The sequence below is a fragment of the Cyprinus carpio genome, chromosome A19 (genome assembly GCF_018340385.1).
Source record: "Cyprinus carpio isolate SPL01 chromosome A19, ASM1834038v1, whole genome shotgun sequence".
Lineage (NCBI taxonomy): Eukaryota > Metazoa > Chordata > Actinopteri > Cypriniformes > Cyprinidae > Cyprinus > Cyprinus carpio.
In genome coordinates, this window is record NC_056590.1 from 20,071,256 (window position 1) to 20,084,866 (window position 13,611).

General features: G+C 36.2%; 1 protein-coding gene across 2 annotated transcripts in view; it reads right to left on the bottom strand.

Annotated features, from left to right (window-relative positions):
* Positions 1-2,871: 2,871 nt before the first annotated feature.
* LOC109107572 (CUB and sushi domain-containing protein 2-like) overlaps positions 2,872-13,611 on the bottom strand; it is a 273,002-nt gene continuing 262,262 nt past the window's right edge. The window contains exons 67-71 of one of the 2 annotated variants that reach the window (XM_042776949.1): positions 12,819-12,931; positions 11,678-11,765; positions 9,936-10,068; positions 9,672-9,849; positions 2,872-3,340 (exon numbers count right to left, since the gene is read on the bottom strand). In XM_042776949.1, the coding sequence (XP_042632883.1) occupies positions 9,690-9,849; positions 9,936-10,068; positions 11,678-11,765; positions 12,819-12,931 (494 nt within the window). In that variant the 3' untranslated portion in view covers positions 2,872-3,340; positions 9,672-9,689. Of the gene's footprint in view, positions 3,341-6,600; positions 6,999-9,671; positions 9,850-9,935; positions 10,069-11,677; positions 11,766-12,818; positions 12,932-13,611 lie in introns of those variants that run through there. The other variant, XM_042776948.1, reaches the window with a different exon arrangement.

A 13,611-nucleotide genomic window follows, 5' to 3' on the forward strand; every position in this document is an offset into this window, starting at 1 on the left:
AGCCTACTATGAGTCACCAGTTGTCATCATCATACAGTATGCATACATGTCTTACCCAAGTTTATTAGATCCATGACACACAGTGTGAGTTGCAATGAATTTTATTGGATTGCTAAAATCATGCAGTGTGTCCCGGGCTTACAAATGACTTGTAAACTCAGGTGTAGCTAATCACCTTCTCAATGGCACACAAAAGTAATTTGACTTTCAGCTGTGATCAGCTGTGGTCATTTTGATTAGCTCAGCATGATAAGAGCATAACAGGGTCATTTTAGTTGTTGGTGTTGTAATTTTTGATAACTGTAGACTATGGATGGCAAGGCACTGTCAAAAGAGCTCCTGAATGAAGTTGTGGACAAGCACAAGTCAGGAGATAGATAATAATGTAAAGGCTTTATCAATGCCTAGAGGCACAGTGAAGTCTATTATTTAAAAGTGGAAGGTATCCCAACAGACTATTAAAGCAAAAGGTGGTTCAACAAAATACTGACAGAAGGAGCTGATCCTGTCTCCAAGTGAATCTGTTTTTTTTTTTTTTTTTTTTTTTTGCATGTTGGTGTTATAACTCTCACTGAGTAAATACAGCTGGATAAAACAAAAACTGTGTCCGTCTAAATTTCGGACTGCAAAGCAATTCTTTTCTTTGTCCACTGTATACATGAATTAATATTTTTCTTTTATTCAATCAAACATAATTAGGCTATGACGTACACATAATATGTAACAAAGCATACACAAAAGCTGCCTTTAAAATCAGCAGATAAAGGTATCCCAGCAGTCAGGATGTTACATAAACACTGTGTTTGAATGCGCCTTTAATGCCTTCCATACAGTGGCGGACTGGGACAGTAAATCAGGCCGGGAATTTGACTCCACCCCAGGCCACCTCTGTTGGTGCAGTCACCACCACCCAATTCATGTGTCCACCAGACTGCTAAACTTGTAGGCTAACCCTGTTAGTTGATGTTACAGGTAGACTACCATACATAATATGAATGGATAAATAAATAAACCCTCAAAAACTCACTAGGAATCCACCATCTATATCATCTTTCCCTGAATCCCTCTCTCTTTCTCACTCTAGTTTCTCTGCTATATGAAATAAGCACTTTCAATAATCTATATTAATTATGCAGCCATCAATTGTATGTCCCCATGATCACAGTCCTATTACTGATGATCTTATAAATCATAAAAGCACATATTGTTCTAAGAGTATAGCCGGCATGTTTAGTTTTGCTTATAGCTTAAACTTAAAAAGCTGAACTGTCCACCCCCTTTTGTTTAACAGCAGGAGCACTTGGAGCACTAGTGCTACTGTTGCTTCCTTCGTCACCTTCAAAATAAATAAATAAACATTGTAGACTAGACTACATATTGTAGGCTAGAAATGGAAAAATCAAAATTTCTGGTCAAATTTGGCACTAAAAAAATACTGTCCCCATATGTAAAACAGTGTGCTAGTTTGTCATAAAGATGCTCTTTTAAAACTTCTATCATTATATATATTTGTAATTTTTTTTTAGAATAGTTTGTATCTATTGTAAGTCTCTTTGGATGAAAGCGTCCGTCTGCCAAATGATTACGTAAATATAAGGGGTGGAACAGTTCAACTTTTTCAAGGTTAGGTTTGTTTCACAGTTTGTGCTATGTTTATGGAAAAATGCACGATACTTTCAAAAAATATATTTTTATCATATTATTAAGAATATTCTAACTACAAGCAACAGCACAACAAATAAATACAATAGAGTAAAGCTACAAATAAAATAAACTGACTTTCAGGGTTTTTTTTAGGTAGGTATAGCATAGTTTTTAGGTACATAAATTGAATAAAGTAATCAAATGTAAAACAGCATTGCATTTTGGACTACAAATTAAAGATAAATCTTTATTAAAGTTACAAAAGCTTTTCAATCAAGAGCAGTGAGTGATTTCTTTGTTGTTGCTGTTCGATTAATATAAGGACTGTCACTTTAAAAGAATGCACTGATCCAGTGTTCGTATTCGTATTGAACAAAAGTGAATGGTTTGGCCACGGGTTTTTTTTTTTCCTTTGCTGTTGTTGTCTGGGAAGCCAGAATGTTCATCCATCAACAGAAACATATATTAACTGAACCCTGTTTGTTTTACGTGTTATTTATAGTAAACCATTTTACAGATGCTTTGTCAGATTTAAGTTGAACAGCGGTCCAAGCGCGTGCCGAACCGTTTGTGGAGAACCTAACAGTTCGATTTTTTCAGTTAACCGTCCCACCCCTAGTAAATATAATGTAAATGTAATGCTGACCGACCTGCTCCCTTACTGGTGAACATGGCTGGGATTTTGCATCAACTTAATGCGTCTGTAGCTAGGGCTTTTCTCTCTTTTATACGTTCCCGCTCTGCTCCTCCTTTGCTTTTACGCTCCGTTTTTTTTGCACGGTTTTCTAAGATGAAGCCTGCCTCTGGATATAGCCAATTAGGCAGTGCTTAGCTGATGTTGGGTCATGTGGTGGTGTCATTTTCACTCCGCGATCGCCTGATTCGTAGATTCATAAATCCGTCAATTAATTCGCAGTTGCATCCCAGCCTATTGCACGTCAGCCTGATCGACTGCACAGCGGGAGCCGGCAGGCCAGAATGACCATCAGGCCACCGGGAAATGTCCCGGTGCTCCAATGGCCAGTCCGCCCCTGCTTCCATATACAGCCATTGTGTGCGGTACAGAACAACTAGAGGAAAAATAACTGGTCTTATTGTTTTGTCAGGTTGGGCACACAGATAATTAAAGCTTTGAAAGTTCTGTTCAGCCTCCTGAACCCTCAAAGTTTCAATATCATGCACAAAGTTACAAACCTTCAACACAATGGAAAAAATAGCAGGCACATATATGTTTTCACTTTTTATTCCAAAAAACTTCAAAATAGGTTTCAAGTTCAAGAAAGTAGAATAAGCTTAAACACAATGCAAAGCATCATATACAGACAGATAAAATACATTTTATATACTGCAGACAAGCCATGTTGAGTATTACATATTTACAATATGTAAACTTCTATATACAATCTTTTTTACATTTACATAAAAAAAAAAATCTTTGTCTCTATTTTGTCTTTGTATATATATATATATATATTATATTTTATAATCCCCACTAGCATTTGTACTACAATAATGAAAAACATTTACAGATCTGTCAATACACTTTCTCTTTTTTTATATTAAAAATTCATTTTCATAAAAATATATCTCTGTACAAAAAAGTTTCTATTCATTAGTTCCCCATTCAGCATCAGAGTCTCTGTCTGGATATCTGCAAAAGACCGCTCCATTAAGGTCCTTTAAAGTTTGAAAGTCACTGTAAAAAAAGAAAGAAAAAAAATCCTTTTGGTCAAGTACGTAACTCAAGACTGACTGTATTCCTTTAGGTTTTGGATAACCAAAGCAGAGCAGTCCTTTAAAAGTCCTTCAAGACTGGGCTTGTACCTCTTATTGACTGGAGAGAAATGCATGGTTGTGGTTATCAAAATGAGAGAAGAAGAAAAAAAAAGGACAAAAAGAAGTTGGACAAGTGCATACCAAGATATTTTCACACTGACCTCCAAACAAAACTGATATGTTCATCCTGTAGTATAACATTTTCATATACTTATTCAATATAAGCTGCAGTGTGCAATTCAATATATTGATATGCAGTCTTTTAGGGGAACTGTTTTTCCAATTACTGGTTTAGTTTCGTAGTTTGTTGGATGTTCACCGTATGTATAGCATAGATACATCCAAAATTAAAAATACATTCAGTGCAATCCCGATATTGTCTACATCCAAAATTCTTTCTTTTAAAGACTATGCTAAATGAGACAAATACATTGACAGTACGAAGTGGTCTTGACATGATCATACAATCTTCGCAATCATCTTTGCTTCATGCTTACTTTCACATCATGCCAACAGAACCTTTGATGAAAAGGCTGCCATATACTCATCACATATATGCGAATGCAATATTCAAGAATGTAAATTAACTAAGGTGCTGATCTCTGTTTTAGCGGATGTATGTGTGATTTAGTTGGGCTGAGCATAAAAGATATGGAGAGCTTTCAGGCAGAGTTCTTCATATGAAGATGCAAGCACTGGTTCTGATGAAAATGGCGTGACACTGAAAACACATCAGCACTGTGAAGAGAACATGATTGTTTTAGTGATCAGTACAATGACTACACTGTTGTAGACAGGAACGGCAACAAGAATGTGTTGAGTGCTAATTCACTGCCATTAATAACATCATAAATGCTGCAATGCTTTTGATTTTGGCTGGATTTCTCTCTATATATGTATATAAAATAGGCTGATGCCTTTTACTTTGGCATAGCAGCACCGTAGGTTTTGCAAAATGATAATATTCACAATATAAGAATAGTCTCATGACACATGCTAGCACGAAGGCCAAAGAAGATAAAACAGCATTTACTTGCTCCCTTAAAGTGCAGGTTCTAAGCTAAAGGAATATGTGAATTAATTACATGTTTTGTGGTGCTGGTTTTTATTTTTGTGTTTGTGTGATTCTCTTAAGCTGAGAAAAACAAAGACTTGACTCCATACCAAAGGGGGAAAAACAAGGCTCAATCTTTGAAATTCTCCCTTAGCAACTGGCAACTTTTAACCAGTGTGCAATAATAATAAAAATGGAGCAATAAGAAGAGATTGGATATACTACATATAGAGTTACCAAGGCACTGTTATGAGAAACAGATGGACAAGCATGAAACGCAGGCTGCCTGGATCCTTCAACAACACTTTGGGTTAATATACACATAAAGATGAAAAATAAAATAGAGGTGATGACTTTGAAGCCCTTGTGCCTTGAAATTTTTTTTGTGTGTGTGTTATCGCTAGCAAAGTGCATCTTTTGTAGGATTTTATTGTAAATCTGGCAGCAATGCTATTGTTGTTGTTTTTTTTTTTCTGAGACGTAAAATGCAAGAAATGTAAAACTCCAATTCAGTATGAGATCAACTCCAACAAAAGGATGTCTGATATGTGGAAAATGCAATAAGATGCCATCTACACAGATAAAGGAATACAAACTTAAATTATCCTAAAAAGAACAGCTTGACGACTTGTCTTGTAAATATAAAGTAAATGTCAATAGGTTGAAGATAATGTACCTGCTAACTCCTGGCAAATAAAATCTCAATGAAAATACAACCTTTGCTTTTTCAATCAACTTACAATTGAAACAAGCTCTGGGTAATATCATATTAACACAACCATGATTTAAAAAGTAATAAACCTGTAAAAGCAATTATATCAATGATTGATTTGAGAAGCTGAAGAGTACAACATATAAACTGGAGGAATTTAAAAGCCCACTGGAAAGTAAATGCCGGCTTCAGGTAACAGGCTGTAAGACAAGAAAATCAAACCGAATGCTGTAGAAACAAGCAGAGGCAATAATATTCAATAACTGAATTATGAATCTCAATAACACCATCCAGTTAAAAGATGCTGCACCCAGAATATAGTGTACTTTGATAACAAAATGTAAGTTATGCAGTATGCAGTCCAATTCATTGTCAGATCTATCCCCCCTCCTCTGTTTGGAAAGTTGTAAACTTCCCAAGCTCTTGCTCATCTTTAAACCTTCTCTTCATGTTAATGGGGCAAATGCATGCAAATAAACAACCAGCCTTGGATTAGTATTTTAAGGAGTGACTTCTAAGCCCCTTTTCCTTATCCCTTTCCTCAAGTGTGGCGTGGGCATGGTTGACATGGAGGAATGTGCAGGGAAACAGATTACAACATAAAGCTACAGAGATGAAATATTTTCATGCTCATTTGGCGTTGGCTCTTTTTGACTAAAACCCTCACGTCATTCTTATCCTTGACTTCAGAACTTGAGGAGCGAAAGCAGACCCTCCCCGGATTATGAAAGACACATCTCAAGTTAAATTTACCTCTGTACTTCAAGTCTTCAAGGGCTGTGTTGTTTTTACTCTATGTATGAAAATCACTGGATCCATGTCATTCAATGACATAAGCCGACCCACTTAAAACTTGTCTGATATCAGGAATAACTATAAATCCTAACAAACCATGATATCCCAGCCCACAAATCAAGAACATCCAATTCAGAACATCCAAACACACGATGAGGGGGTTCAGATACCTGGCTAATACAAATCCAACCCTCCAGTGTGGGCTGTTTTTCTTCTGTCAGTTTGAGAAAAAGGAAATAATAGCAGATAATGAGCATGAAGTCAGCTTCATAAACCCCTTAACACCAAAACACGTTTTTTTCATGTTCTCAGCTGGGCTGCTCAAAGTGTTGGACTGTCCATTTTCAGCCAGGATCATGATAAGATGGTGGGAGAACACTCGTTCCTTTAGGCTGAAATGGGAAGAGAGGTGCTACAGCTAGAACCCATGTCTTCCGAGAACACTCGTTCCTTTAGGCTGAAATGGGAAGAGAGGTGCTACAGCTAGGGGAAGTTTATTGAGATTGTCCTCGTTGGAGAGTACACTTGTTTGTGATTTCAGCTCAAGGTGGAAAGGGGATAAAACAAGCCAAAATGCACTCCATTGAGGTAAGTAAGGTTAAGATATTAAGGTACGTGCTTCTCATGACTTCCTGCTCACTTGAAGACTTCTTCCAAATTAAGAGTGAGACTTATGTATCTCTTATCTTTTTTTGGCAAGCGACGTCTGTGAGCTTCACAAGTATCCCTTTGCGCTGCCGCAGACAAACAGGAAGTTTCCTCGGAAGGAAAAAAGAGGAGTCAGCAGAAGAGTGTAGGAACAGAGTTTTAGCTTGCAAACACTGACGTGGGTCTTTATCAGTACATCTCTGTTGATGCGCTTTGACAGTATTGTTGTCAAGGTTTATCACTTTGTCACAATTAAAATTGGTTTACAAATGAAAAACAAAAACAAAAAATCCTCCTCTTTAGTCCATCCATTTGGCCCATTTGTAACTATGGGAACAGTTGCGTGGAGAGGAATAGATTATATCCAGCCTGTGAAAAGAGAACAGAGAAGACACGCTTGTCAGCAGTTTTGAAGAAACCACTTTGAGATTTCTCAAGCTACTCATTATTTAAACTAGTTAAACTACTGTCAATGTAGCTACACTACAAGTTACTTAAAAGTGGCTAACTATGTACATTGAAGCTATTTACTGTAAAGCCACTGTTCTGTGAATTTTCATGTGCAAAATCAAGGCATTTCAATAGGAATCGATACGATCAGGAATTTCGAGTTAGAGCAAAATAACTCTTAACATTGATTTTGCAATGGGTTCAAGTCAGTCATGTGGATTTGGTGAGTTGACCAACAGAAAGCTGCTTGGTATGAAAGTGACATCTGTGTGAGCTGTGCTTCATATATTGGTACACTATTGACAATAAACAATGGACCTTTTAGCCCTTGAAATTTCGCCAAAATGTCACTAATATGACCACAACTTGAGAGGATATTTGGTAATGTCTAATAATCAAGATGATGTAATTACCAGTATATTTGTGGTACAAAATCAAGGATCTCAACGGTAAACAGGATTGTTTTTTGTTTTTTTTACATGAAGTTAACACACAGGGTTTAAAAGTGAATAACATTTGAGCTGGTTCATTTAAAGATTTCACCAAATGAACAATCTGCTAAAATGAATCATATAAACACTAACAAATGGTTCAGCCACATGACAACCCAAAACACAAACCAAGAGCATCAAACTCAGACCATCTTTTGATCACAAATCGGACACTAGTCAGCACAGTGCTGTTTAAAAGACCTTCCTGAAATCTAACTTTCAGATGGGGGCATAAAAGTAAATGTGTAATAACAGTACAAAATGGCCATCAAGTCAGCATGTTGAAAATGCATGGCTGAAAATGTTTTGCTGTGTATTCTGTGCAATCACAACTCCCAATGTTTCTTGGTGCATATGATTACTTAATACTCGAATCAAAAGTAAAGTAAAAAAAAAAAAAAAAAAAAAAAAAGGATTAAAAATGTAATTACAAAAATATACTTTTCTTTGTTTTTATTTTCATTAAATATTCTACTACTGGAAAAGCTATTTAAAAAAAAAAAACAGCTGAGGTACTGTTAGGATACTGAAAGATGTAGTTAATGGCAATGCTACTTTTAGTTAGATAATGCCCAACATTGCTTGTCAGATGGGAAAGACATAAAAACACAGATGGACATGGTGAAAAAGAGAAAAAAAAAGGAAAAAAAATAGAGAAGGAGTGAGAAAGAGAGATGCTCAACACAACAGTCTCAGACTAACATAATCACAACAGACTGCATTAGCAAGGTACATTTTTAACATGTAATTTAGGAAAGCAATAACAAAAAAATCCTCAAACAGCAGAAAAGCATGTTTCCACATGACAAAGAGCTGTTTCAGGTTCAAATCAGCAGAACAGATTTAAATATATGGGATACAAGGGGAACCAATTACAAATCTGCCCAAGTTCATAGTCTGTGGCTTAGAGGTGCTCTTTAAAAAAAAAAAGAAAAAAAGCTGTTAAAAAAAAAAAAAAAAGGGGGGGGGGGACACCAGCTGAAATAAACCCATTAAAATGCAATACTTCTCTATTCTTATCCCCTTGCCTCAGCAGTTTGTTTTCCATTTTGTCTGAGAGCAAAACCAGGGAGATAAAGTCAGTTTTAGAAGTAAATTTTCTCCAGTTTTAATTCCCCCACTCCCGACTCAACATTTAAACAAACTATATGCTGAAAAGGCAGTTTGCATATAACAGCAAAATATACAGAAAATGATGCCCCTTAATCATTCCAAAGAAACTATGAGAGGATATATTGCTTTTTTCCTTTTCCCTGAGGTAATTGTCCTCATTCAGCTTATTATACCGCAAGATTTCAACTGTGTTCGGCAATGACCTTTTCATCCCTGACACCATGCTAGTTTATACAGTAGCCTAATGAAGCACGTTAGATGTGGATGCAGAATGCTAAGGTCACGGTATGACTTTGAAACCTAGAAATAAGTTATTCTAGGACAAAAAAAAAAAAAGTAAATTCATAAAATATCAGACTATTACCATGTTTCACAAGAACAAATTATTTGCTCTATTCCAAAACCTAGTGGACTTCATATGAAGACAATTCTGATGTGACGGTTGTTTCAAAATATAGTTCTGAGGCAAATAGGGTCCTGATCATCACCTGAAACATGTTTATAAGCAAACATATTTGGCTATAATGGTGTAACTTCAAACAAACAAATCAAACAAAAAAAAAAAAAGAAAAGAAAAAAATACAATTCAGTAGTTGCAAGTTTTTAAATGTCACTCACAAAACATTGCATTCTATAAGTATATGGGGAAGACAGAATGCATTGCGCTCAGTGAAAAAAATCCAAGATGGCAGAAAAAGCAAGAGAAATTTCCTTATAAATATAACCATAATTATAATTAATTCAATTTGATAACAAAAAAAAAGAAAAAAGAAAAGAAAAAGAAAGTAAAAATCACTAAATAATAATATACAATTTTAAATAATAAAACTATTTTACAGCAATTTGGAGGTCATGTATAATTATGATTATTAGTACAGTATATTGTGCCATTCCTCTGTATGTTACCTGTATTGAAGTCAAATCTTCCATATACTGAGATATATGTAGGCAGTTAACTAATAACAGATCTTTCTGGTTGAAGGCTCACCTTTGACTAGAGCAGTCGCTATACTGCTGTGCACACTGTGCTGACCGTGAACTCTGTCTCATTGGCCATAATATCAGTAGGCTGGATGTTACGGTCATACATAGGATTCTCAAAAGTCGCCCTTCCATTTGTGTTCTCATGGCCCGCGTAACCATTAAAGGGTACTTTGGGCCTTTTTCTGAAAGTAAACAAGGCATATTACCATAATAAATCACAAACAAATCAATGTACAATGAACAATACATATTTTGTGAACTGCTTTACCTGTGTTTGTAGAGATAGAGAGCGAAGCCTGCTATGATCAGGGCAATAAAAGGCACTAAAATGGCTGCTGCCACTGAACTGCTATTGGAGGCAAAATTATAGCCTGGATTCTCCCCATTTGGATCAAGACCCTCTGTAAAATAACATACAAATAAAACATTTACAAAATATTGCTTTTACCTTTTCAAACATTGACAATACAAATAAATATACAATTTACTTCTGAAGAGAGTTGATTTGAACAATAAATAATCTCAAGCGAAAAGCTTTGTGTCAGAGCATGTGTTCGAATTGATTTGAAACCATGCAACAAATAAGGAATTAATTAAATGGGCAAACTTCATATCCCACTGTTTTGTATAACTCAACTGGGGGCCTTGTTTTTTGGAGATGACAAAAAGCATTATCTCGACAATGCTTTTTAATTACAGATATCAAGACACAGCAAAGATGAAGCCATTTTGAATTCACTTTTCAATTCCGCAGATATCTTTTTGGTTTAATATAGAGGGTGTAGTTTCAGTTGATTTGTTAGTCAATGCCAAAAATCTTCCCAATAACATCAAGGCTGCAAGTGGGAGATTCAATTAACTAACTCAATAGAGCCAGCTCATCAAACCAACATGAAATGATGGAATATGAGCACGCACACACACGCTCTTTCCACTACGGCCCCTCTTATTAATAAATCTTCTGTTTGCTCAATCTGTCAGACGATGTTGGGATAGGAGTCTATACAGCTGTCGTTTATAGATGAAGGCGCGCCTGTTTCATTACGGCATGATTTGACAGACTGTTCACGGTTTGGCCTCCACAGCTGTACACCAGATACTTATACTGACTCTAGTTTTCCTTTCTCTCCTACTTAATTATATTATAATAATACCCGATAGCTGTTGTGGGTGGCATTGGAAGAACATATCATTTTAAATATGTAATTGATAACTGATATCTGAGGCAACAACCCAGACATTTTCACTATGGCATTAAAGCTGAAGTGTGCATTTTATTCAATATTAAAATACTTTACCAGCTTAAAATGCTGAAACATCTATATGCAAATTATTCATGGACTGATTTGTTTGAGCATCCCATCCAGCCTGAGACAGATAAACCCCTGAAAGGGTTTATTGCCTAATATTATTTGTTATAATGTACAGTAGTACACCTTACCGAGACCGATCAATCGGAATCAAGCATTAAAGCGAGAAGCATAATAAAATGAATTATTTTTATATAGAAATATTGAATTAAGTCTGTCTGTAAAATTCTGGGTTCTTTCATAGGGTATAAGGTGAGCTAGCATGCTATGCTATGCTAAGCTAGTACACTGAACACTGGTTTGGGGTCCTAGGTGGAAACAATTGAACTGGAGGACATAATGAAATGCTCATGCAAGTGATTATGTTGATAATTTGAAAAATGGGGAGATGAGGAGGGTATTATTTTTGCTATTCTGTTTGGTGCCACTATAAATTCTGTCATTTATTCATGTTGTTCCAAACCCATTCCAAAATACACTTTTGTTTGTCTTTGAAACACGAATGAAGATATTTTTAATGGAGCTTAAGAAATTTCTGTTCATCCGTTTGAATGTTCATTTGTGTTTCAAAGATGAACAAAAGTCTTATGGGTTTGGAACGACATGAGGTGAGTAAGTGATGACAGAACTTTCATTTTATCCCTCACTTTATCCTTATTTTATACAAGGTTTAACTGTCCTGTAAGACGAGTACACATACCTAGTCTCTGAAGTCCAAACTGGCCAAAACCTTTTCCTCGAACAAAGCCTTGGTAAACAAATGAATCAGAAGAAGGCATGTATGACACCTGTGTAGAAAAGTACAAAACCGTAAGAATAAAGAATTTTCAAAATGTCTCAAATGAGCCACTGAAAGGTAAAATGTGTCAGCGATGTGAAAGACTACTTATGTTTGACATTTACTTTCCCCATCATTTCTTACTGAGGCATAAACAGTGTACAAATCCACACACAAATACATTAAAACTACAGTAAAACTAGCAGTACATACAGTAAAAACATACAGTAAAACTAGCTTTCTCTCTCCTGCTCTACCACTTGTGCTATCTCTATCTCTCTCTCTTCCATGAACACACACACACACAAGAGCCACACACTCGTGGCCCACACTTTTAATTACACTCTCCCAGGTGCTTGTCCCGAGTGCATTGGAGGGGGGTAGCGACGTCTGGCCCTGATTACCCAGCAATGATTTAACTGACATTTTAATTAAAAGAAAAACTTTGATGGTTCTCTCTTATCCCCAGAAGAGACAAGGTGTGTGTGTGTGTGTGTGTGTGTGTGTGTGGTTGAGGGTTTCAGTAGTTATTAGCAGCCCAAGGTCCAGCACTAAACAAGAGTCCTTTACATCAGCCTTTGAGTGTTGAAGTACACTTTAAGCACAGTAAAGGTTCTGAAACGTCCACCTTTGAAAGCAGGAGCACAACTTTCTGAAGACTACATCTGCATCGAGTCATACCATGAAGCAGAAAGGACCTGCATCAACATAAAAGCACGGCTGTTGAAATCAAATGTAAGATTCTTCTTTTTCCAGTAACCAGTCCACTTAAATATAAGCCAATTGGACGGCTGGGTAAAGATAAATCGCATCTACGTGGTTCAAATATTTGGTTTGTGGTTGCCTAATATCTTCAAAGCAAACAATCTATTTGAATCTAATCCATTACAACGTGGAAAATCTGTAGAATCATCACAATGATTATTGCTTCCACGTTTCACACTGCAGGGAGTCTTCATTTTAGAATGTCAGGATAATGATTCTACGGATGTAATGCGCACAAGGGCTTCCTGTGACAGCTATGGGGAAGATCAGAGGGAAATGAAAAGAGAAATATACATACATGTCCATCCAATGCCCAGTTGTCAATTTTGAACTTGTTAACAAAGATCTCCACAGGACCTCGAATCTGATACACCTGCAGCAACAATTGGGATTCTTCTTTCTTATAGGTACCTGCAGAATGGAGAGGAGTGTTGATGGGAGTTGTGAAGCGTTCACAATAAAACAATTTTTTTTTTGTACTTTTTGTATTTGTTCGTTTCAGATATTTTTTTTTATGTAATGACTCAATGTAACAATCATTTGACTAGTAAGATTTAATGTACATTAATGGTAACATTTTTATTACATTTTAAATATACGTGTGTACACATAAAAAAATAAATAAAATGAAAATTAAAATACACATGCTAGTTGGTGAAAGTCAGAGCCAGTCTGCAGATTTGAGCTGACAGATTTTATAGAAAATTGTGGAGTATATGGTAGTTACAGACTCTGATTTTTGTAGCTTCAGACTATGGGCCCTATTTTAATTATGTGAGATAATGTTCTATAGTGGATGGTTTATTTTTACTAGTGTCGTGTCTTAATCCACTTTTGCTAGTTTGACGATGGGAAAATGGTTGGCACGCCCAGGCGCATGGTCTAAATGAGTTGTCCCTATTCTCTTAATGAGTAATGGGTGTTTTTTGGGGCGTAACGTGCAATAAACCAATCAGAGTCTCATCTCCCATCCCAGTTGCGCTCGCGCCATGGTGGGTTCGCTATTTACATGGCGGAATGTAATTTTTCATTTTTAAAAATTTTGTGTGCTGCTGCGCATCCCTGTGTGTGTAATAAGCAAAGTGTACGCG